General features: G+C 42.3%; 1 protein-coding gene across 1 annotated transcript in view; it reads right to left on the bottom strand.

The window, feature by feature from the left end:
- The window catches only part of Grin3a (glutamate ionotropic receptor NMDA type subunit 3A), a 188,710-nt gene extending 162,133 nt beyond the window's left edge, over positions 1 to 26,577 (bottom strand). Inside the window, exon 1 of the mRNA XM_075967224.1 lies at positions 25,223 to 26,577. Coding sequence (XP_075823339.1) covers positions 25,223 to 25,921 — 699 coding nt within the window. The 5' untranslated portion in view covers positions 25,922 to 26,577. The remainder of the gene's footprint in view (positions 1 to 25,222) is intronic.
- Positions 26,578 to 26,778: the final 201 nt, after the last annotated feature.

Genomic DNA, 26,778 nt, shown 5'->3' with positions numbered 1-26,778 from the left:
AGCTGATTAGAACTCCTGATCATGGACAGCAGATTGAAGTATCGATGACGCAGGTGTCAGCTGGATCTGAGGGCCCAGCACAAGTCTGATGAGTGTAGCTGGGTTTAGGTGATGTTGAGTAGCAACTTAGAGCCCACCTGTGCTTCTTAGAAGAGGATTCAACCAGTGCATAATGAATCCACAATAAGGCAATTAGCAATCAGTTTAAATTACTTATGGACAAATAGAGGACATGCCTAGACTTCTTATTGTTATCGGGAAAAAAATAACCTTTTCCCATCCCTCCCCTATAAAGACTAAACCAACATATGCAAATGATACAGAAAAAAAATCAAGGAGAAGAGAGGCTGCATTATGAAGAGAACTTTCAGAAATTGAAAGAAAACCGAAGAACCTGGCATTTAGAAGCAAACAGGCTAATTTGACTTTTATGAAACATTAAAAATTTACAAGGGCACTTGCTGCAGTAGGCAATAATAGTGGGGTAGACTCAAAAGGAATAGTGGTAAAGGAAAGGCTCAGAAAAGATAAAAAACCCAATAATAGATCTCAAACCATGCTTGGGATGTTAGCTGCATGCAAACCATTGCAAAACTTAGAACTAGAGAAACAGAAGACAAAACCTAGAGAGTCTCCAGGATACAAAATAAAAAGATCAGCAATGATGAATATCAAGAAAAGCAGGGGAGGGAGGCTGTCTGTTTTAGTCAGCACCCAATTTCTTTTCCTATGCCTGTACCTCCAGGTGTCACTATATCAAAAACTTCCTCTTTTCTCTTTCAAAATGATTCTGGGTTGGATGTGGTTACTGATGTGTGGTAGGAAGAAAGCACTGAGAGTCAGGGGAATACCCAAAATTAAAGCACAAATTAGTGTTATAGCCAAAGAAAAAAAATCTAGGCTTAAAAATCTCTACTTGATAGAAATATCATTCTTGACAAAACTCTTAATAGCCAGCTACACCCAGATTATGGCTAAGCCTTTTAATAAAAAAGTTTGTTGAGCATCCAGGAAGAAAGAAAATTAAAAAGGTAACCTTCAACAAGATAAATATGAAAACCAAGGGCTTCTCATTTCTGCTGCATTAAATACCCAATGACAGGAAAGCACTATCTGACTGAGTTTGTTTGGAAAAGAATTTTATGCCCTGTCAATCTGTCTTTTATTTGTAAGAAAAATAGCAAAGACACACTGGGACACATAAGGATGCTGAAAATATGGTACTCATAGACCCTCCCCATCTTGAAAAGCATCCTTGGAAATATTCCAATTACCCAGTATTTATTTCCCATTTCAGGAAGTTACAGTAAACAATTAATCTGCAAAAGTGCACAAAATGCTCTGAGCAAAGGCCATGATTGCTAAACACATTCAGAAGATAAAAAACAAAACAAAACAAAGAACTGAGAGACAGCATTCCAGGCATGGTCCATAGATGGGGATACTGGCCGTTAATAGACTAGCAGTAACAGTGGGCTTTTCTAACTATGTGAGACAATGAAGATCTATCTATGTATCTGAAGAGAAATTGCCTATGCTTGGAGATATTCTACAGAATAGATGATGTAAGAAAAACTCAGCTATCTAAGAAAGGTTTTCTCTTATCTTGGGATTAAGAACTTTTCACAATTTACTGATTTTATAACCAGAAAACAATCTTCAGAATGGGTAAATTCCTGTGATTTATTTGCAGTTGCCAGGCACCTATAGCAGTTTTATCATACAATGGAATGAGCAAAATATAAGCAAACTTATTCAGCACCTTAATTTCAGAAGTTTGTTCTTTCATTCATTCATCATTCCTGAGACAAATATTTGAGTGACTATTCTGTAGAGAACTAATACAGCTCCTTAGATTATAAGGTCAAGTACAGTAGGAAATGGCAGCTTTGCAGAGAGTAAAAATGTATACAGGACAAAAATGGGAAAGAAATGTGTGCTACAGTGGTGAGATTATTAGTTGGTTAAAATTTAAACATATTTTAGTTTTAAAAACTTTTAAGTTTTATTTTATGCATATAGATGTTATGTCTTTGCACCATTTATGTGCCTAGTGCTCACAGAGGAGAGAAGAGGAAGTTGGATCCCCTGGAATTGGAGTCACGTGGTTGTGAACTACTATGGTGGGGCTGGGAATTTAACCTGGGTTCTCTGGAAGAGCAGCCGGTGTTCTTAACAGTTGAGTCATCTCTTCAGAACCCAAATTTAAACACTTATTTAAAAAGTGTGTGTGTGTGTGTGTGTGTGTGTGTGTGTGTGTGTGTGTGTGAGAGAGAGAGAGAGAGAGAGAGAGAGAGAGAGAGAGAGAAACCTTGGGTGTTGGTCCTCACCTTCCACCTTGTTTGAGATGGGGTCTTTCTCTTGTTCACTGACACTACACCAGGTTAGACAGCTTGGGAGCTTCTGGAGATTCCTCTGTCTCTTCCCCTATGTCTATAGGAGCACTGTAATTCCCGGTGTGTGTTGCCACACCCAGCTTTATGTGGTTGCTCAGGTCTTCATACTTGTGGGGCAAGGGCTTTAACTTACCAGGCTACCTCCTTAGTCCTCTATACCTTTTATAACACTGTTGTTTCTATAGCAAATGTTTTCTTAGCTCAAGATATGCCATAGTTGAGGTGTCTTTCCAGATCACTGGGGCCTCACAATTATCTGCCAGATTTCTAGACATCCTTTGTACAGGATTTGAAATTACTGAGCTGTAGAGGAAAGAAAGTCAGTGATGAAGGCCACGGACATTCATGTATACCGAAATTACATTTCCGCAAAGGGTTTGAAGAACCGTCATGTGAATTATCTCATACAAGAAATGTTAACTGTTCTCAAAACAAAACACCACTGTGATAATCAAGAGTGTTTGTCAGTTTTTTGTCAAGAACTTGCTTTTCTGTTGGGCCTGTTGGGTTTTAGTGCAAGGCTCAACAAAGGGGAAAATAAAATATTCAGTTTATTTATTTACGTCTATATTTATGTATTTATTTATTGTGGTCCTGGACTGAGAAAAGGGTCATGCATGCTAGGAAAACACTGTATCCCTGAGTTACACTCCTACACCTGTACCTAAAATTAAAAATATTGAATCCATGCTACAAGTCTGATGGTGTCATTAATCCACTTGATAAAAACTATTCAATCATACTTCAAATACAATGAGACACCAACTCATCTATTTCATTAGTAACATTTTTAAGATTCAGTTATGGGTATGGCTGGAGTAGACTACCTTCATTCAGTAATCTTTAGTACACTTCCAAAGGAAGGTGTCTGCCTCTCCTTTCCAATATTTATTTCTAGCTCTTTCTTGTTGTTTCATAAGATACAGTATTTGGAATGACTATATGTCCATCTTATCTCTTACTATGTGGGTAGGCAGTGAGGCATTATACTTGTTTGCTACACATGGCTTGGTATTTTCTAGACCAGACACGCTAAATTAGTGGCCTACAATGTCTAGCAGATCTAACATTTGTTAAAAAAAAAAAAAAGATGTTTTCCTTCAACTCCCATTAATCCCCTTCCTGTCCCCAAGTAGGCCCTCTTCTATTCTACTTCATTGTGTGTGTGTGTGTGTGATTTGATATTATTAGGGTTGGTTTACACAGGCTTATTCCCGTTACTGGTTGCTGTAGCTTTGAAGAAAACATCTCTCTTTATTCCATTTTAACTGCTGTAAATTCAAGAGTGCTAAGGTCATGTTATGTCTGAAAGTCAATATTTTATCCTGCTCCCTATCTTGAAAATATGCATGTGAAAGAATGTGATATGTTATACAAGTATATGAAAATGACATAATGAAACCCATTATCATATATAATTAACATATGCTATGAAAACGTAACTTTTAAAAGTATATTTTAAAAAGATGAGGATGTTGTCAACATTTAAGGAGTTTTTTAAATTGAAAACATCAGCCTGATATACCCAAAGAAAGCTTCATTCAACCATAGAGATAGTCTAGTTGATTGCTATTTTATTCATAATAGCCAGAAATTGGAAACAACCCAGATGTCCCTTAGCAAAAAAAATGAATAAATAAAGAAAATGTGGAGTGTTACTTAACCATTTGAAAAAATGAAATCATGAAATTCAGAGGCAAATTTATGAAACTATAAAAATTATCCTGAATGAGGTATCCCAGAAAGAGAAATGTGGTATGTATTCACTTATATGTCGATATTAGCCACTGGGTCAATGATAACCAAGCTACAATCCATAGAACCACAGGGGTTTGGTATAGGGTAAGGGATTAAGAGGCACAGATAGATCTCCCTAGAAAGAGATATAGAATAGATAGAAAGTTATGAATGCATGGGGGTGGAGTAGCAGGACCAAGTGGGGAGGGGGTACAAAGAGGGAGACAAGGGAGAGAATATGGGGAGAGACACCTGAAATTAAGTGTATTTTGAGAAGCAGTATGGAAACTTATTTCAGTTGAAGCTTAAAATATATACATCTATGAAGGTGATCTAATTGAAATCACCAAATAATGTGGGAGACAGAGCTCCATCTGGCCATGTTGTCATCAAATGAAGCATCTAGTCCCAGGATTTGGTTATGTATAATTGAGTGTTGGCCAAAGGTGTTCCATGGGTATCCTCAAACAACTCAGGCTGTTGCAAAGACTATAGGTTACTCTCCACAAAATGACAGTAAGGCCCCATTGCTGAATACAATACCTACACAATTCATTGAATGTGGAAAAGCAAAATCGGTGCCTACCTAGAGCTTTCACCCCTACGTTCTTGCATCTTTGGCACAGGAAGATACTCTCCATGCTACCAAAAGAGAAGCAGAAACAACTCTGCCACAAGTCCTTGATAATGATGTTCTGCCTGTAAGATATGCCAGTACAATGGTGGCTCAAAGCTCGTGGAAGTAACCCGCAAATAACTGATTTGACTTAAGTCCCACTCCACGAGACAGAACCCATACTTGACACTGCTTGGGTGGGTGACCGAGAACCTGAGAACCTCATGATCTGGGTAAAACCAAATACTACTCTTCTAAATAATTTAACAACAAAATGGCTCCTAATGACATTCCTATATACTCATAGATCAGTTCTTGCTCTGCCATAATCAGGGAAGCTTCCTCCCACAACAGAGAAGAACAAACGCAGAGATACACAGCTAGGCATTATGCAGAGATTGAGAGATCTTGGAACACTCAGTCCCTAAAGGGATGTCTCCATCAACTTGCTCCTCTCAGGGTTCAGGGATCCCCATGGAAGAGGAAGCAGAAAGAGTGTAAGAGCCAGAGGGGACAGAGGACACCAAGTAAACAAGGCTCCATAAATCAGTCTGGTCAAAGCATATCTGAACTCACAGAGAATGAAGCAGTATGCATAGGGCCTGCATAGGTCTATACCAGGTCCTCTGCATATTCAGTATGGCTTCCAGCTTAGTGTTTTTAGGTGATTCTGTGTGCAAACAAGTAGGTCTCTGTTTCTTGCGCCTTCTCTTGGGCTCTTCCCTTTCTGTTTGGTTGTTTTGTCTAATTCCAATGTGCTTTTGTTGTATCATATTTTATTATCCCTTAGAAGCCTTTCATTTTCTAACGAAACAGAAAGGGAGTGGATCCAGGTGAGTGGGGAGGTGGGGAGGAGCTGGAAAAAGTAGAGGGTGGGGAAACCGTAATCAGAATATATTATAAATCTATTCTCAATAAAGGGTGGAAAAAGAAGACAAATTCAGCCTGTCTTTCTTCAAGAAGTCAGAATATGTGGCAGTGGGCCTTATGAATAACAGCTGGTTGCCAGCTGAGTGGTGGGGCCTGATGTACAAAGGTCAGTCTTTCTTCTGCTACTTAAAACTTTTAGTCTTCCCTTCTGTATGATTTGGAACTGTTTTTCACATTTCCATGACCATCTTGGCCCCTAAAAGACATCTGAATGTGAGAGCTCCGCCCTGCGTCATTAGTTCTCAAACTTTATCGTGCATTTATGAATCACCTGGGGGAATTTTATTTTAGAAATGCAGGTGTGAGGTCATAGCATAGCACTCGGTAGAACCCAGCGAGACAGAAAATCTATGTGTTTAAAAATAACCGTGTGCGGTTTCATTTCAACTGATTTCCAGACACATCCAGTAAATCACTCTAGAGTAGACTCTTAGAATAATGTAGGCCCAAAGGGTGACACACCGAATCACCTGTGGACAGTCTCCTGTGAAGCTGTTTGTGTTATAGAGGATTTTGAGGCTTTGACCTGGGGGTATGGATATGCTGAGTCCAGGAGGCAGGATTTGAAGTTATCTGAACATGGTTCACGTACAGATTGTCACCTCTTATAGAAGTGTCATACATAGTGACAGACAAGCAGCGAGCGGGAGGATGACAAGCTAGGAGTGGCCTTGGCTAATATAGGCCAAATTTGAACTCTTGTCTGGTTTGTTTGACAGTAGAAGGCAGGTCACAACAGAGTGCCAGCCTTTGTCTTCCCACTGATCGTTATTTATGGTATTTTTTGCTGTTTATCCACTTGACTTTCTCTAATTTGAAGGCCAGGAATTGTTGGCTACACAAAATGTTGAATTTCGTTTGATGGAGGGAATGAGGGCTCGGAAAGCACTGGCTAAAAGCCATGAGAAAACACCACTTCCCTATTACTTACGTTCTAAGGGAAGTTTAAAAAGTAACGTGGGGGAAAATGAGGCAGCACAAAACATTTCACAGGGTAATAGGAAAAGGTTCGCTATTTTCTCTGACATCAGTTTTTCCAAGAACATAGCCTATTTTTGTTCTGACATCTGAGCATCCATTTCCTATGGTCTTGAACTCTGTTCATCACAGGGAGCAAGGATCTTCTTTTGTAATACAGAACATATTCACAGGTTCAAATTGGGACGTGATAGTTTCCATGACTACTGCATGAGGTTTGACTTCGTTAATTAATAGTCATGGAGCATGTATCGCAAGCCACAAGCCTCAGTATAGTGAAGGAGAGAGAATTGTTACATTAGTGTGCAGCATAAAGGAAAAGAATTTATATGTCACATGGGGTGACATTGGGATTCACTGAGGAAAGGAGAGGGTGGGCCAGGCTCCCTGCACAGAGGCGGTGGGATGTGAGAAGTTGGAAAGGAGCACAGGACTTTCAGCGGACGCATGGGGAATGATGCGCCAACATTGAGAGAACACTGCGTCATGGAGCACCTATAGAAAGCACTGGAGAACACAGAGAGAGTTGAAGAAATGAGCAGAGAGTTGAGCAAGAAGGAGGCGCCAAAGGGTCTCCAATTTGACCCGGAGCTGCTTAGAATTCATCCTATAAGATAGTGTTTGACAGAGTGTAGGGGGCTCCTGGGATGATTTCCTGTTGTTCAGGGACCTGACATTAAATAACACTGAATCACAGAGTGAGAAACTTAATCCCTTTTCAATTAGCATTTAACCCAGCTGTTTAGCCAAGGAGAAAGCTTCCATTTGGTGTCAGTATGCCTCACACTCTTCCAGCACCTGGAAATTCCCTTTGAAAAGGCAGCTCAAGTTCAGACCAGGCAGGGATATCTGGGGAGAATTATCTTCTTTTCATTGTGTGTGTGTGTTTGTAGTTAATGTTCATTACGACAAGCGGTTCATCTCTTCCACTAATGCCATGAAAACATTTCTTAAAAGTAAATGTGTTAAAAGCACTAGGTTAACTAAATATATATTAATAATTGATGCTGCAGAGAGAATGAAAACGATGAAGGTGGTTCACAAATGCTGAAAGGCTGGGCACACACTGCTGTCAGGTTGGAGGAGCTGGGGGAAGGATTATCAGAGCTCTTGACCTGCTCTCAGCAACTTGGGTGGTAGGTAATGGGAAGGACAAGAGAGGAGGCATAGAAGCTTGTTAGGAGTCACTAGAATTGTATGAGCAGAGACAGGCACTGGCTCATGATCTTCTGTAGTATTTATTGCTCCTTTTCCCACGTCATCAAAGAGCATCTGAATGGTTCTCTGGGCTGTGCTCAGAGGGAAATCATCAGGTGATTTTGAAAGTTTGAAATACAAAGGTATTTAAGTACCCTCCTGACCTGCAAGGGTTAATGGCAGCATTGTTGGAAAGTTTGGGGTCTGAACATTTCCTGCTATGGAGTGCCATGAAAAGCTAATGCCGTCTTGAATGGATCTAATGAATTTTTGTGACAATCATAACTTGATTATTTGATTTTTCAAATGTCCACTATTCCAACCTATGTCTTGGCTGTCATCTGTCCATCATGTTTGCTTCTTAACTCCAATTTTCCCCCTTAGGTCTATGTGGGCAGCTGAGGGCTGAGTGGTCTGATTTCCCTTTGAGATTACAAGAGATTCTTGCTGCATTTTCATGGTTCTGTCAGGGAAGCACGAAACTTGCCTTCTCTTTCGTTTAGTCTCTGTTTTGTTTGTTTTTGGCTGTTGTTGACAACATAGAAAAATGCTCTGAGTGCTGGGGAGATGACTCAGGAGAACGCTTGCTGTGCGGGCATGAGGAACTGAGTTGGATCTCCATCTTTCACGTAACAGAGCCAGATGTGGCAGCCTGGTGCTGGGGGCAGAGAGGGCACAGAGACAGAAGAATCTGTTTTGCTGCCAATCAGTCTAGCCAAATTGGTGAGCTCAGTGAATTTGTCTCAGATAATAAGGTAGAGAATGACTGAGGAAGACTCCAATCATAGAATTTTGGCATTCATATGCAGGCAAGGACAAATGTGTGTGCACTTGTGCACATGAATATATGAATACACACATGTGCACACACACACACTGAGATAGATAGATAGATAGATAGATAGATAGATAGATAGATAGATAGATAGATAGATAGATAGATAGACCCACTCTGGTCCATTACTGAGGTGGAGAAAAGACTGGGATGTTCTTATTGTCAAATTAATACTGGTTGGTTGCTGATTGGTATGGTTTTAATCTAGAGTGTTAAGCCACACATCTGATTCTCATTCCTGCTCCATTATCTTCTGGGTTTCAGAGAGAAAGCCTCTGCTACAGATGATGTTTAGCAACTCCAGGGCTGTTAAGAGCACCGTTCTATTGCTTGATGGGTCAAGCAGGCTTTGGCAGCCTTGCCTAAGGTCTTAAAAGCCATGGATGATGCCGTTTCAATGGCAAAATCAATCTCGAATTGAGCATAATTCATCGACAGGTTATGACAGCTTGGGTGTATCGCTGTCTTTCCATATAGATATATAATACAAAAGGCCTCTTCTTACATGGGCTGATTTAAATTTATAAACATACTGTAATTCCTAGAGATCTTGCGCATTCTGAGTACCTAATTCTCAACAGAATGACAGAGGGTTTATCATGCACGTCGTCGGAAGGCCTTGAGGAGCAGGTGTGTAAATCCGCTCACAATTATTGACTTGCTTTCCTCCAGCTTCAGCAAAGATGTGTCAGAATCCTTGCACTCAAGCAGGGGAAGGAACGCCTTTTTACCTACAAGTACTCTTAAAACACATATTCTTGAATACGTTCCCTGACGGACTGTGCACCGCACTCAAATTATGTGAAATACTCTAGTAGGGACTGATTGTTTTGAAGGCATGTGCTGCATTCCACTGGAGTGTTAGAGCATGAAGAAAGAAAGACTATTGCACAACAAGATGTTTTTCTTAAGCAGAAGGGTGGTACGAAACTCGGCACATTGAGCTACAATAGGTACTGAATGCATGGGTGGATGGAAGAATGAAAATTGCTTTAGGAAGATTTATCTAGCAGCAGGTGCAGGCATGGGCTGATAGAAGGAACTTGGATGTTTAAAAGCTGTTTAAGAATGCCAGTAAGGGTGAAAATAAGAAAGGATGGGGATACAGAAAATATACAGTGAGGAAAAATTTGGTGTAGAGGGAGAAGTATAGGATATGAACATCCATGTAGATGAGGGTGGACACCTTAGGGCACCACTAAGTCTTCTGAGCTTAAGGGAGGAACTGGAGATACATTTGAGATGCCAGTCAGAAGTTCCTGGTGTCACAGCATATGGTACACCAGATGTGGCCATTGCTTCAGCGTTTACAGCGTCTTGTATGGATTGTACCCATGTATAGACGGTGTTTTGGGTAGTTCAATAGAGAGTCCATCTGTTCTCTCATTTAACACTCCTGTGCTTATACCTGCCTTGGGGTCTTTGTACCTTGTGCTCAGCTGAATTGCAGTGCATTCCCATCCGAAGTTGTGTGGCTCACTCCCTACTTCAATCTCTGCTCAGCTCTCAAACCTTTACGCGGCTTTGCTTTTCTTCTGCTTGTCTTTACCTAATAGCATCACGTCCTGTAATTATTTGGTCACGGCTAGAATGTGGCTTCTCAGACTGGAGGGGAGTGTTGCTTCCCTGCTGGCTTGGAAGGCTTATACTGAGCTTTTCATTCAAGAATATGACCACTGCTTAGTGGGAGGTGCACAGTAACTTGGGATGGAGAGTACAACTGTGTGCAGATTGAGACTCCAAGAGGGGCTGGAGAACTTGGACTGAGAGATGCAAGAAATATCGTCAGATAATTCATTAGAGCCGCTATGTTGGATGGACTCCAGAGTTTCCTGGGCCGACAGCCACATCCATGTACAGGTTACAACAGCTAGGGACAAAGCTGGTATCCAGAGAGGCGGGTGGAGGGGATGTAAGATGAAATCAAGGAGCTCCAGAGGAGGGGGAAGGAGAGCACAACCCACGTTGTTCTCTACTGGTGCAGCCTGGCCATGCCTCGCCTGCCTCTGTGTCTTCCTCTTGATGGCATTGCTCAAAGTAACACACTCTGAAAATGGAGCTATTCTGTTTCAGCTGTCCAATACAGGGGCCAGCACCCATCTGTGCCCTCTGGTCTCTTGAGAAGTGGTTTGTGTGCTTGAACAATCTTTGCCAAAATGCATGTCAGTTTGATTAATTAAATTTAGCATCTGTATTTGAATAGATGGCATCATACTGAACACTGTAGCAGCATTTGTTATTAGAAAGGGTCAAAGACAGAAGGCTAGTCAGCAAGAAATAAGAGAAATAACAAGAAAAGAAGAGAAAATCATAATGATGCCATAGAACTTGAGCAGGGAGTCTTCCATAGCGTCAGGAATATGAAGCACTCCATAGTGGCACAAATGTGAAGGACGATTGGCCTTGTAAAGTCCCATGAATTGCAGTCATCTATTTTTTAATGGAAAAACGAGTTTCAACAGCAGGGGTGAGGCAAACTCGTCACGAAATAAGCCATTCAAGGAAAATATTAGTGACTTGGGATGGTGTTTCCAGTATGTGGAGAAGCTGAAAAGGGCATTCACAACACAGCTTGATCCCAATCGTTCAACACATACTACATGCGTCTACATCTTTGGTAGACTGTGGGTGATTCTCATTTTACAGCTGACATTTTATTAATTGTCGGAAATATTTGCAAGGATGTTGTCTTGGTTGGGAGAGAAGAGAGAGTGAGATGAATGGCATGTTCCACTCAATAAGTTGTAGAAAATATCATTACTAAAACGTTACCAGTATTCATTTTCAAAGTCAACAAGTCTTCCTATTTTTCTCCCAAACCCTGTGGACAGACACTAGAGACATATTACTTCGTGGTTTCTAGCTGCACTATCGAGACATTGACAGAGTAGCAGAGATCTTTGCATCTTCATAGTATAAAGTGAGAGAAGCTGTCCCTTTAATGCACTCTTCATAGCCCAGGGACCAGCAGTTGGGCATCTTTTGACACCCAGTGGATTCTCAGGATGCTTGTATTTACAGCCACGTTTTACAGAACACTAGATGGCGCTCTACGCTTGCCACCAGGTGAAGGCTGGAGTCGTTCAGGTATGGATTTATCATTTCTCTTTAGGCACATCAAAGCATTTCTTATTTTTTGATTGTGAGATTACCCTTTAACATCCGAGCCATCTCTCCTGACTTAAAGCATTTCCTTATGTGTTGAACTCAATGTGTGACAAGATCTAACTTTTTGTATAACACTAGCATATTAGCCTTTCTGTATAAGAGTCTAGGTGCAGGCTTCCCCCATTAATCCGCAGTTCCCAGAAGCAAATGGTTTAATGCTATCTCTCTGATTTGAATAGAACTTTCTCGAACTAACTGAATCAGACCGTGATTCTAATTAATAAAAACATACCAAAATTTTTGTTCATCAGGGGCTGGAGAGTTGGATCAACATTTAGGAGCCCTTATTGCTCTTGCAGAGAGAACCAGGGGTCAATTTCTAGCACCCTTATGGCAGCTCACAACTTTCTGTAACTCCAGTCCCAAGGAATCTAATGCCCCCTATCCTGATTTCAGCAGATATCAGTTAAGCACATTGTACACATATATACATATAGGCAAGCAATAAAGCACAAAAAATAATAAAATAATTTAAAAATTTGTTCATGGAAACAAATGCTATTTTTTTTTTAATTTTGAGTATATTAATCCAACTTCTGCCTGACTGCTAATTGGAGCCTTTCATACAAAACAACAAAGAAACAAAATTCAAACCGACAAAAAAAAAATCAGTGGGTTGCATACAGTCATCGGAGAGCTTGGTGCTGCAATACTGTTAAGAACATTCTGCCAAGAATCAGCCCTATCTGAGAAGATGGTATTGACAGTCCATTTCTAAGTTGTTCCTGGGGAGAACTCCGAAATATACAGATAGAGCCATGGGAATACACAGGTGGAGGCATTGATTGGAATTGTGCAGATCCAATCACATACAGCCATGAAAAACACAAAAATGGATTCTAAATACACAGGAACATCTCCTCTTTATAATATGGGAGTTCCATCAACTCAGCATGACTAAGTCTCAGCAGCAATGTTGTCTAAATTTTTTGAAAAACAAAAAACAAAACAAAACAAAAAACCGGCATTCTTTTATCCCTTTCTTTGATGCCAATCTCAATTTGAGTAATGATGTGAGAGGTAGGATCTTCCTTTCCTGAGAAAAATAAAATTCATAGAAATACCAAAGGGGAGGCCCAGAGGGGTGGCAAAGCTTTCCATTGGTCTGGATGCAAAAGTTGATTGTGTGTGCAAGTATGAGTGTTTTTAGACAATGATTAGTGTGCAAAAACTAGCAACTGCAGCATTCTCCTCTGGGATATTTACAGTTTGAGGCTGGCTGCATAGGGAGACCCCCTACCAGGATATGCTAACTCTTCCCCCTGTGTTGTAAGGAATAAACAAGGTGAGCTTTCTTGGTTGGTTTTTATGGTACTATGGTTCAGCAGAATGAATACAGCCTCCCTGACCCCAGCTTTTTTACCTTTATGTGTATTTATCTGTTCTTTCTTCATTCCCTGATGCCAAGCTGGGGTACCTCTGGAAGAGTGGACAGGTATGCACAGACATTGCTTTTGTAAACATAAAAGTCCCTTAAAGTTGTATGCATCCAGCCTTGAGATGCTCAGCTTAAACTAAAACAAAAGGGATTTACATCACGTGTAGCTGTGGAGTTGCTAAGTGGGTAAAGCACTTGACAGGCACTCATGGGGACCTGAGTTCACATTCCCAGAGGTACTGCACATCTCTGACCCCGTTGCTCTTATGGCAATATGAAAAGTGGGGTCAAGAGCTTACCAGTCAGCTAGCCTGACATACACAGCAGTAAAAAACAAAAAGATTATATTTCCCACAATGTGGGAGGCAAAGGCTGACACACATGGTTGTCTTCTGACTTTCCTATGTGTGCTGTGGCAACATGTGCCTGTACGTTACACACACACACACACACACACACACACACACACACACACAGACACAGAGAAAGATAGAAACATAGATTGACAGAGACAGCACACACACATTCTCAAAAAGAGAGACAGGGAGAGCATGAGGGGGAAGGGAGAGAGAGAGACAGACAGAGAGAGAGAGAGAGACAAACAGAGAGAGAGAGAGAGACAGAGAGAGAGACAGAGAGAGAGAGAGATCTTTAGTACTTCTTCTCCTGAAGCCTTTGAAAACAGCACCCTACTTATTGTCCCTTAGACTGTGAGCTGATATGAGCCAACACAGCAAGTCATTGTCACCTTGGTGAAGCTTTAGAGAAAAGAGGAAATTTCTAAACCTTCAGGCTGTGTGAAGGCAGACTTTTACCACTCTTAACAAAAAGCTGAAAGCATCAATTGACTCCTGTTGTTGGTTGGCAGAGAACCACTGTGTTGCACAAGACTAGCCTGCACTTGATTTCTCCAACTTTTCCTCCAGGTCCAAAATGCTCCAAAATTGAACTGTGAGGAAGGCAAGGAAACTTCTTTCTACCTTTTCTTTTTCTCCTTTTTGGGTAAGTTTGGGTGGGCATGTGAATTCAATTTTTGATGGTAACTGTAACAAATGTCAGAAACTTAATGATTTAGGAGAACACTTCATGTCTGGAAGTCTTCATCTGTTTCATAGGTCTGAAGTTGAGCTGAGTGCAGGGCAGCATCCACAGTGCAGGGCAGCATCCACAGTGCAGGGCAGCATCCACAGTGCAGGGCAGCATCCACAGTGCAGGGCAGCATGCACAGTGCAGGGCAGCATGCACAGTGCAGGGCAGCATCCACAGTGCAGGGCAGCATGCACAGTGCAGGGCAGCATGCACAGTGCAGGGCAGCATCCACAGTGCAGGGCAGCATGCACAGTGCAGGGCAGCATCCATAGTGCAGGGCAGCATCCACAGTGCAGGGCAGCATCTATAGTGCAGGGCAGCATCCATAGTGCAGGGCAGCATCCACAGTGCAGGGCAGCATCCACAGTGCAGGGCAGCATCCACAGTGCAGGGCAGCATCCACAGTGCAGGGCAGCATCCATAGTGCAGGGCAGCATCCACAGTGCAGGGCAGCATCCACAGTGCAGGGCAGCATCCACAGTGCAGGGCAGCATCCATAGTGCAGGGCAGCATCCACAGTGCAGGGCAGCATCCACAGTGCAGGGCAGCATTCACAGTGCAGGGCAGCATCTATAGTGCAGGCAGCATGCACAGTGCAGGGCAGCATGCACAGTCAAGGCAGCTGTATAAAGGCTCTCTTCCCTTCCCTTAGCCATTTCTACTGGCTTCCCATATTCCCTGGCTTATGTCTGTTTTCTCCATGTCTTACATGGCCTCTTCCAGAAATCCAAACCAATCTGTTCCTATCACTGCATCAACAAAATCTGGCTTCTTCCAGCATCACCCTCACCCAGAATCTGTGATTACACTGAGTCCACATGGATATATTAACATAACCTCTCCACCTCATGATACTTGATGTGAGAAGTCCTTCTGTCCATGTGTTGCTTTATTGGTTAATGTATAAAGAAAATGCTTTGAACCTATAGCAGGGCAGAAGTTTGGTAGGTGGGGGAAACAGCTAAATGCTGGGAGGAAGAAGGGCAGAGGCAGGGAGAAGCAATGGAGCTGCTCCAGAGTCAGACATGCTAAAACTTTGCTGGTAAGCCACTGCCATGAGGCAATACACAGATTAATTGAAATGGGTTAAATTAATATGTAAGAGTTAGCCAGTAAGAAGCTAGAGCTAATGGGCTAAGCAGTAATTTAATTAATACAGTTTCTGTGTAATTATTTTGGGTCTAAGCTAGCTGGACAGCCTGGAACCAATAAGTGACCTCTGCCTTCCTCCAGTAGAACTTAGTCACATCTTTGTAGGTTCTGAGAATTTGGGCATGAACATCTTTGGAAGACCATTATTTAGCCTGGCAGATAATAGTAACTAAACACTTGTACAGACACACACTACTTATCTGTCCTCTCTGACACACCCTTCTTTATCAGCCAAGATGGGAGCTGGAAGATGCTATTAAAGGAATATTCAATCACTGAATGGATTCAGAGAGGAGAAGGAGGAAGAAAAGGAGGAAAGAGAGAGAGAGAGAGAGAGAGAGAGAGAGAGAGAGAGAGAGAGAGAGAGAGAGAGAGAGAGAGCCATCATTGGGAGGAAAATGGTAGTGGTAGGAGAAGAATTGGAGGGAAAGAATGGGGATAGGTTTCATCAAAACACATTATATTCATGTGCAAAATATTAAAAATACACTTAAAAATAAATGTACTACAAATTCCAAGTTCAAGTCACACATTCAACCAAATGTTTTTCTGAGCACTGACACACTTACTGATGAACTGTCATTTCCGGTCTATTTCCCCTGTGTTTTGTTCCTCAGTCTTCTGTGAAAAGCCAGGGTAGCAGATAAGAAGGACAGGCTTGAGAATTCTTCACTAAAAACATCATAATGTAACATTTAACCATTGTAACTGCTCCGGAAATCCAACCACCCTGGAGCCATATCAAGAAGCAATGAGCTGCAACAAAACCTCACAGTTCACTTCACTGCGGACTATATCACTTTAATTGTTGGTGAGGTTTAGGAGACCACAGCTCTTGGTAGGATTTTAAAACAGCAGGTTTCTTTATTTATTCTTTTTTCTTTGTCTTGGTTCGATAAAGGAGGAAGTCCTAAGCCTAGTTACAAACATGCTGAAAGTGTACAAAGGAGCAGTTTGCTGTAGAAAAAAATCAAGGATAGTAGCAAGTGCAATTATCGTCATCAGCAGCATCAACATCAGCAGCACTGACATCATCATCTTCAACAGTATCGTCATCATCACCATCAGCACCAGCAACAGCAGCAGCATCACCATCAGAACATCCTATGTTCTAGGTACTACTTTTTGTATCCACACACAATAAACTTATGAAAAGATCAAAACTTATGATTCAGTAAATTGAAGCATGGCGAGATTAGGCATGTTTTGCAAATAATATGTCCAGGAAGTTGTCAGGCTAAGATTCAAATATAGCTACGAACTTGAGTCTCTTTTTCTCTCATCACACAAAGAGTAGTTCTCCTGCCTCAGCCTCCCAGTGATGGAGGAAGGTCATTGGTTAAAAAAATAAAGAAACTGCTTTGGCCCATTTTATTGGTTAGAACATAGGTGGGTGGAGTGAACAGAACAGGATTCTGGGAGAAAGAAGCTGAGTCAGGGAGACGCCATGCAGCTCTCTCCTGGGCAGACGCGATGCAGCCAGCCACCAGGTCAGACATGCTAAATCTTTCCTGATAAGCGCACCTCATGGTGCTACAAAGATTATAAAAAATGGGCTAATCCAGGTGTGAGAGCTAGCCTAGAAGAGGCTAGATAGAAATGGGCCAAACGGTGTTTAAAAGAATATAGTTTCTGTGTAATTATTTCGGGTAAAGCTAGCCGTGGAGGGGGCCGGGTGCTGGGGATGCAGCCCCGCCGCTCCTATTACTACATCCCAGTGCTGAGAGTACAGGTATGAGTCATCACATTCAATGGTAGTCTCTTATTTACTGCAATGCATTGTCTCTACATGTTATTATTTTTCTTGTTGTATTATAAAACAAGAATATTTGTCTTATATACTCCATAAAGAAAGGATGAGGATAAAGGAAAGATTTTTGATTTATGTAAATGCACTCTGTGATTTATTTTTCCTTTAATCATTCCAATTGAAGTACCGAGAAGCATGGATGCTTACTCTCTTTCAAAATCATGTTTTTTTCATTATATATATATATATATATATATCATTATTATATATGACTAATATACAGATATACATATTTGTGTGTGCATGTAGAGGGGAAAATATGGTCTTCTACTCTGCATTTACAATTTCTGCTAATATTTTAAAGAATGCTTTTATTTTTGACATTTCTACATTTTTTAAAAATTTCTTTTATTTTTTGAGATTGTAACATAATTATACAATTTTCTCCTTCCCCTTTCTCCATCTATACCCTCCATGTAATGCTCCTTACACTCTTTCAAAATCATGGCCTCTTTTTTCATTAGTCATTATTATACACAGTTACACACACAAATGTATATACAAATATATTTCTAATAAAATAAACACAGCCTACTCATTCTGTTTAGGGTTACTTGTATCTACTCAGGGATGATCATTTGGCATTGGAAAACCATTGGTGCTGTCTTCCCTGGTTGAGACTATTTCTCTAGCTCTCAGTATTCCTTAGATGCCTTTGTGAATGACTGAGACCTCCTGGGCTTTCCTGTCTACTTTAGTGTGTCTACTGTTGTTCTTATTTAGCTCATATATAGATAAGTAGTTTGCTGGTGAGACTTCATGCGTGTTGCTTCTGATATTTGTAGGAGACATGATCCCACAGCAAACTCCCTATCTTCTACTTCTTACTGTCTTTCATGTCTTCTTACACCATGGTACCTGAACCCTATGTGTGGGAGTTGGTTTGCAGCTGTGTCTTGGTGTGGGGGGTGTTCGGCTTCACAAGGCTGTACTTTGCTTGGTGAAAATGGTTTTACTTGAGCATTTTATATTTGATTACACTGTATTTACTTTTTTTCTACCCCATCTAGCTCCTCCTATAGGCCCTGACTATATCCATGCCCATATATATAAAAGACATTCACATTATATCATGTTCAGTCCAATTTGTGTTTCTATTATTTGCATGTGATTAGGGTTGACCCTTTATGCTATTAACATTTTTATGAATGAAATTTCAGACTAATTTTTTTCAGAAAAATGTCATATTTTGTGTATGCTTTTGTAGAATTTTTTCTACTTCTTTATGTCTGTAAGTATATTCTCATTTCGAATGACTGCACAGTTAGCCATGCCATGATTTTCTAAATTCCCATAGTTGAAAATGTTATGGCTAACATGTGTTGAACAGCCTAAGCTGGAATTAGACAAACCTCTGCATTTCACTCTGGTCCCCCAGGTGTTACACACATCATGACAGTTTCCGGTTTGTTCCATTGGAGGTGGCTAAGAATCACGCTAACTGCAGAGGGAGTTACTCATTTATTCTTCTTGAGAACTTTTCACTTCCTAGAAGTTGGATACACCCACATCTCTGTATGTGCATGCATTATTCTCTACCTTACTGGACTCAAGCGGATAATATCACTGCACTCATGATGAAGTCTTGAAAAGCACAGACACTGATAAGACATATGATAAAATCTTTCCTAGGTTAATGTTTCGGTAAGTTACAAAGGTATGCAAAGAATCCTAATCGACAAGGGGAGCTGTCCCGCTTCACTTTAAGACCCTGAAGCCTCATCTCCAGCACAAATCAACACTGTCCAGTCAGAGAAAGGTTTTCCTTCTGCTGTCAAGCCAGCCCAGGTCAGATACCTCCTCAATGCAGGAAGTCCAACACAACCTGAAAAGCTCCTCTCAAGGCTCAAGGGCCTTGCATACAGAGAAAACAACAAATTAAAATCTAAACAAAGCAGCAGCAACAGAAGACGAGAGAAGTTGAAGGAAAGGACAACAATTGTCCTAGTTGGCTTTTCTTCTGCTAAAGCTTTGCCCTCCCATCCTATAAAGAAAGGATCAGAAGGACAACTGGGTGTTTTCAAGATTCCCATCAGTTTGCTATTCATGCATCCATTTGAAAAGCAATGCACACTACATGCTAAGCAATAATATTTTCCTTGCTGAGTTTTTGGACACATTTCTTGAGCTATACTTTTCTCTCTGTGTGACAGTAGTTAGAATAGGCAGGAGAAAAGGCAAGCGGAATTCTCATCTCTATAACAAGTGTTGCTGCTAAAATGAGCAATATCAGGCTGTGAGAACCCTACATAGTTCCTTGGGGAAATGACACTCAGAATAGCTGCTTTGCAAATTGTTATCAGTCCATTAAGAAATGAGGTACCTGTGCCAGCCTGAACCAACACACCGAGTTCCTCATTAAGAAACATTTTCTGTAAAAAATACATTAAATAAGTCAGGTTGCACACAACACGAGGATGGGGCATACCCTGTGTCTATAGACTCTTGAGTGAAAAATTTGTCAAAAACAAAGCAACAACAACAAAAACCACTTGTGGTGGATGTGAAGGGCCCAGGAGTCTCACAGATTTTGTCTATTTCCTATTGCAGTCTCTATGGCAGTGTCTAGAGTTCTAGATATTGTTAGGTGTGGCAAATTGCCATTGGTATAGAATCAGATCTGTGGGTTCCCAGGTGTGCTAGCTAATTGTGAACCAAGTTGTTCTTAAAAAATGAGAAAGTGGGTGGAGAGAAATGGGGACCTATTTTGATTGATGAAGTAAGGAGATGAAGACATACTTTTTTTTTGAAACATCGTCTCACCATGTAGTCTAGGTTGGCTCTGAACCCACTCTTCTTCCTCACTTTCCTAAGTAGCAGAGTCACCTGTGTGGGCCATGGCTCCCAGCAGAAGATTTATTGCTTCTTCTCAGCTCATTGACCAACTCTTTCCTGGGAGTTATAAGGCTAACACAATAGATTTACCCATAGTACTTTTCATTTTCTTATTTGGTTTATGAAACAAATCAGAATGCTAAGAAAATCTTTTGATTGATGAGAATAGATGCTCAGAGATAGAGTGACTTGTCAAGTATTATGATGAACAATAAGAGACAGAGGTGGAGTAGAGATATTTTGGTCATTATTTTATAGCTTTGGCCATTTTTTTCTAAAGTGGTAGGGATTTGACTGAAGTATTCATGAAACAAAACTTAACAGCTCAGACATGCATGCTGCCTCCTCAACAGCAGAGATACAAAGCACCAAGCATCAAGTTATCGAAACTGGTATTCAACTGTAAGTTAAATCATAAATTAACTTCTAAGATATCATAGTCAAATCAGATCAAGACCAAATATATTCTTCATAGACTAGCTGATGTTGGTGTAAAGACAAAGAAAAGTAAGACAGACTAGTTCCTCAGTGAATGGGGTCTGCTACTCTCGTCTGCACTATTTAGAGAAAACAGTTATAGAATTAAGAAAGCATTGTATCAGATTAATAAAACATCTTCCAAATTAATCCCAGGTGTCTGATTTTGATGAAGAACCAGAAAAGATCACTACTAGTCAAAAAGTTTGCATCACTTGACATTTAATGTGAAGTCACTTATTTTGGCAATGGTTAGATGCTTCTAGATAGGAAAAAAAAATATCTTCCCAAGGGTGTGGAGAGAGTGAGTGTTGTGCTTCACATAGAGCAAGGGTTCTCAATCATCCTAATACTGTGACCTTTTAATACAGCTTGTCATGTTGTGGTGACCCTCAACCATAAAATTATTTTTGTTGCTACTTAATAACTATAATTTTGTTACTTCTATGAATTTTCATGTAAGAATTTTTGAGGATAGAGGTTTGCCCAAGGGGTCATGACCTACAGCTTGTCATAGAGCAAGTCAAAGAAATCCAACACGACTTAGAGCTGGCCTTTTGAAAATTAATGCCCTTTACTGGTCCTCGTGAGGCACTTGTTAAACAATGAATCATGTTTTGTCCTTGCTGTCATGCAAAAGCACTGCTGTATTAGCAGATCCTAAAAAACCAAAACAAAATGAAAACAAAAATAAGCAGCCTTAAATCCTTAGCTTAGCATTGTCAGAGAAAACGGATCGTCCAAAGTACTAACGTGTACATAAAATAACCAAAATAATTAGCACCTATGACTCAGGAGACAAACTGGTAGTTGGTTCACTCAGCTAGATTTGGAAATATTAGGGGACGGGGAAAGAATATCATTATAAAGTGCTTGTCTGCAAACATGAAGGAGTTTAGTCCTAGAATTACTGTTTTGAAAAACCAGGTGTGGTGGTATAGGAAAGTGAAGACAGACAGATTCCCTAGGACTTATGGTTAGCTTCTTTTAGATGAGGTCTAGGCCAGTGAGGGCTTTTGGATCAAATGTTTATAAATGATACATACATACATACATACATAAATGATGCTAGTGGTATCTGAGAAAACATACCTTGGACCTCTACATACACCTGCACATATACACATGTGTGTGTTTAATGTTCATGAATGTTTATACATGTACACATGTCTATGCACACATACACAGCTGGACATAGTCATGTAGCATTTGAAGCTAATTGACTTAGATATAAGTCAATTATATTACTCCCTTAGCTCTGGCTAATGCAAACTACTGTGGTGTTTTTACATTAGATATGTATTTTAGCGAAGAATGTGCATCTGTTACTATCTAAAAGGTGTCACTACCTAAAAAGGTTAGCTCTGAAGAAGCTATGCAAGATCCCTAGAAGAAAAGGTACCCAGGGAAATAAAGACCACACTTTCAAAACTCATAACAACTTAAATGTGAATGGAACTTGGTTCATGGCAACATCATTATTTGAGTGTTATGGCAATGTAATTCAGAACAAACTGATCCTCTAAATAAAATTGCTCAGCCTTGTGCAGGAGTTTGAATATAATGGTGAAGTAGTAATCTTTAATTACATGGTGATAATAAGCATGTTTTCCAAAGTGGATAGCTGACTCATTTCTGGAGGGTTCTTCCTTGAAGGAAAATAGTCCCTTCCTAGTAGATGACCAATGCTCTCTACTTAAGTTGTATTTTGTTTTAATATTTTTTTGTAAAATTTTGAACTTTTTTTATGTATTTAGTGTGTATGAATGTTTTGCTTGCATGTTTGTCTGTGTATCACATGCATGCTTGGTGCCTGCAGAAGCCAGAAGAGGGCATCAGAACCCCTGGGACTGGAGTTACAGATGGTTGTGAGACTCCATGTGGATGCTGGGAATTTAACCTGGGTCCTCTATAAGAGCAGCCAGTGCTCCTAACCCCTCAGCGATCTTCGCAGACCTGTGCCCATGTTTTCAAATCAGTAGAACTTTAAAATAAAACCTGAGTTTGGACCATCTTATTGGTATCTCCTTCCTTTCAGGTATGATATTATAAAAAGCCATCACTCGTGAAATAAAATATGCCCATGGAAAAAAATCAGCAACCCAAGGAAAAGTGAGAGGCTAGCTACTGCTGCTCCTGCGCTGGAAGCAGTTGGGAACTCTTTGGAACACATGGGGTTTTTTTTTGTTTTCCTTGGCTGTGTGGGTAAGTCTCCTTTCTTCTAGAATACTTTATTCAGGCCTCCTATAATCAACAAATGAGGTCATTGTTCAGGAGGCTCCAAAGACAATGCCTAAATTAAGCTGGTTTTATTTAATGTGTGAAATGACTTTGACATCTTTTTATATCTAGAAGGTCTTTTAAAAATATTACATCAGTATATTAGAGAAAGGCCCACTTTCCAGGAGGAGGCAGAGGAAGAACAGCTATTATTTTTGTTGACAGCAAAAATGTGCTCCGATCCCAACACTGCACGTTACAGTGACTTGGCACTGAGCAGGAAAATTTTAAAATGTAGAATATTGCAGGGCGATACTTAAGTGATATATTGAAAGTAAGATAAGGGAAGTCAGATATGTGTGAACTTAAAATGCAAGGGGAGATGGAAGGAAAATCCTCCGTGGGACAAGCTAGGTTTGAGTGACACAAATAATCTTTGCTTTCAGGATGTGTACCATGAAAACATCACGAGGACAGTGATTTAAGGCACAGAAGTAAATGCTCATGGCTGAGTATTTACTTTATAGCCAGGTTGTAAGTGCCTCCCTGGAGGACTTCATTCTCAGAGTGGCCTTAAAACTTGGAAGCTCACCGATTCTAGACACTGTTTTATGTCGTGTTCCCCCCTCCCCCCCGCCCCTGTCTCATTTCAGTGTGCACTGTGCTGCACGCATCCATCATGAAACCCACTTTCCCTTCCAACCAAGGCGACACTAATTTGGGGAGAAATTTCTAGCTACTTAAGAGTCCTGCCAAACAATCTGCAAATGGGAAGGAGTTTGGTGACTGTGACTGTTATTGGCAACTTCTGAAGGATTAGGTAATAAAGAAGCAGTGAAGAGCAGCCAGCCTGCTGACTCCTGCATTTCATTAGGTCTGCTTCTGCATATGTATTAATAATGGTGTGGCCTGGGAATGCAATTCTGTGTTTTTAACACTTTGGCCACTGGCAGTGTCGTACGCCCCTTTCCCGTGCCTTCTCCTCTGATGTTCACAGCCATTCAGATTCAGGTAGCAGAAATAGTTCAGATAGCACTTCATTAGCCTGCGTTCTGCAGGTCAGATCTCCATAGCTCGTCACTAAAGGGAAATTGCCTGGGTAACTACTGAGAGGAGTTTGTTCTTGTCCTTCTTAAAAAGACTGAAAATCCGAGCTTTATTTTCTTTTCTAACCAAAGAAAATGTTAATATTCCCCGAATATTTTAGACAAAGATTTTTTTTTAATCAAACTTTTCACTTGTACATTCCCTTGCTCAGTTCAGTCTTTATCTCTGCATGTACACCAAACATTTGAGGGACATTAGTAATATCTTGCCAATCAAAGGACAGAGCAAAAATGATGCTGAATTACAGACCTCCCAGTGTCTAGACTCCTACTAGCCCAGTGTTCATCCAATCCCAGGACTTTTCTCAGTTTCTCAGTCTTTAAAATGGGACCATTTTCATTCACTGGTCCCTCAAATGTCTTGTAGATGGTGGCACAAGTTGTTATGACAAAAGCTGTCTACAAAATGTCGAGAGCCTCTGTTGGTCTAAAGACCCTGTCTCCTTGACTATCAAACATCTTCATTGTTCCTTGTCAACACTTAAGTCCACAGTTTCTTTGTTGGATATAGGCTTAGATATTTTTCAAACCCATTAAAAAAAAAAAGCTAAACCATCACTTGTTTACCCTTAAATAAAGACAGCAGAATTGGGCTTAACACAGCAATCACATGTCCAGCTGCTGAGCCCACAACATAGAAGGAAGATAGGGACAAAGAACCCACAGACGGGTCCCTCCACCTTCTCTTAGGCTCTGAATTATTCCAGTAGTTTCCAGTGTCAAGACGGCCAGCCCCTGTTCTCGACCCATGGCTTCTTTACTAGCTGCACTTTTAAATGTACTGAAAGGAAGTCAAAGGGATGTGCTTTTCCTCACGACAAAGCCCTGGCACGCCTCTGGAGGAAGTAGAGAATTTCAACAGCTGCTGTTTTTGTTACAGGCTTTCTGACTTCCTCGCGGGAGTTTAAGACAGTGGCAGCCTGGGGCCCCACCCCCATCCCTTACTCTGGTATGCAACCCTCGATCGCTGTCCACGGTTCTGAACCTCATCTTTCAGGCTTCTGGAATCCATTAGATTTCTCTCAGTTTCCCCAAACAACCGCTCCCGCCCCCCGCCCTCCGCTCATATTATCTCTACATTCTTTCTTCCATCCACGACCCCTCTAACTTGGCATTTTATTTCCGTCTGCGTTTTATTCTATTTCGACTGAAGTCCTCCAACCTACCACCTAGGGACATAGTCCAAGCCCTAAATGTTATCAAAGTTAAAAAGCCCCCTGCTTCACCCACTCTCTTCCTCCCACTCTGGTCCCGACTCCCGGCAGCGCACATCACTCCACGCGCCAGACTCGTCTCACCTGACTCTCCCGCGGAAACTCGTGGCGCACTATGCTGAGCACTGGGATGTGCAGGACAGAGCTGACCAAGTCTAGCTCCATCATCTCGCCCTGGCTCTGGGGGAAGGCCAGCAGCGCCGAAACCCCTTGTACCACTACGGTGTGGCAGACGCTTTGCAGAAAGGAGAAAGGGTCACTGCTCCACGGTGAGCTTGGGGAAGAGAAGGGCATAAGTGGCAGATCGCCCAGGCCCGCCTCGATGGCCATCACTACTTCCAAAGACAGGTTGTAGGGTAGTAGTCCTTCCACACGGTTCAGGTTGTCCACAGCGAACAGGAGGGCATCCCGTGGCCACAGGGTCTCGACCCCGGCGCCCTCCCCGAGCTTCCGGGAGCCAGGCGGACCCCGGCCATGCAGGGCGCTCCCCAACCAGCGTGCGCCTTGCGAGGGCGCCGGTGGCCGCCACGTCCCCGACTCTGGCTCATCCCTCTGGGCACCCGCCCTGCCGCTGTCCTGAGCGCGGTTGGTTGAGCGTGGGGCCGTGGTCCAGGGCTGCAAGTGCACCGCGCCCACCCTCACCGCGTGTCCGATGCGCTTGAGGATCTGGCAGGGTTGCGGGTGCGAGGAGGAGCTGGGCACCCCGGCCAGCACCAGTGCGCAGGGCGGCGGCAGCAGCAGACAGACCCTGCTCAGCAGCCACCACAAACTCAGTCTCCTCATTACTGAGACCCGCAGGGAGAAAGCGCGCCCCCTCCTGCGCCCGGCTCACCCCTCTGCAGCCGCCGCCGGAGGTCTCCGCCGCCTGAGGTCTCCGCCTTCAAGTCCTGTGCGTAGCTTCCCTAGACACAGTGAAGCGGTGGCAAGAGCCAGAGTGGTCCCTGGGCATTCCAAGTTGCAGCCTAGCGGACGCCCGGCTGTGTCGGATGCGGTTCTCGGGCTCCTCCGCCTAGCATCCTCCTCACGCGCGGCAGGCCGGCGGACCAGCGCGGGTCACCCGCGGCTTGGACTCCGGGTCCCTGCCCACCCCATCTGCAGGGCGCCTGGGGCGCAGCGTCTGGCCCCGCAATAAGTCTCCGGGTTTACAAGGGGGCGGCAGTGACAGAGGATCCGCGCTCTCACTTGGCTGGCTTCTTTTCTCTTGCTGTTCAGTTCAGGCGACACCCCCTTATTTACTGGGGTGACGGAGAAGAGGGCGTTCACGCCCGGGGTGCAGGAAAGCAGCAGCCGAACCTGCTTCTTTTCCCCGCCGGCCACACTATCTCGGGCTCCCCCAGCGCCTGCTTCATTTTCTCTTCCCTCTCTACTTCTCTTCCTTTCTCTGCCGGGCTTTTCTCCCAGGCGCCACCTCCGCGGCTTCCTCGGAGGAGCGACACAACTGGCCAGAGAAGGGTGGTTCTGCTCAGAGCGCCAAAGTTCTCCCCGCCTCAACCGGCGCCTCCCTGTAGCCTAAGCCCTGGCGCCAGCCTGTCGCTTGGCTGCGCTAAACGCCCACTGATGGTGAGATTCTCCTGCCGCACAGTCCCGCGCCCCTGCAAAGTCCTCGCCCCTCACACACAGCGAGTTGGTAGCTGGCACAA

This window comes from Microtus pennsylvanicus, chromosome 3 (assembly GCF_037038515.1).
Source record: "Microtus pennsylvanicus isolate mMicPen1 chromosome 3, mMicPen1.hap1, whole genome shotgun sequence".
Taxonomy (NCBI): Eukaryota; Metazoa; Chordata; class Mammalia; order Rodentia; family Cricetidae; genus Microtus; species Microtus pennsylvanicus.
Note: the sequence above shows the minus strand (reverse complement) of the source record. Positions and strands in the feature narration are given on the sequence as shown.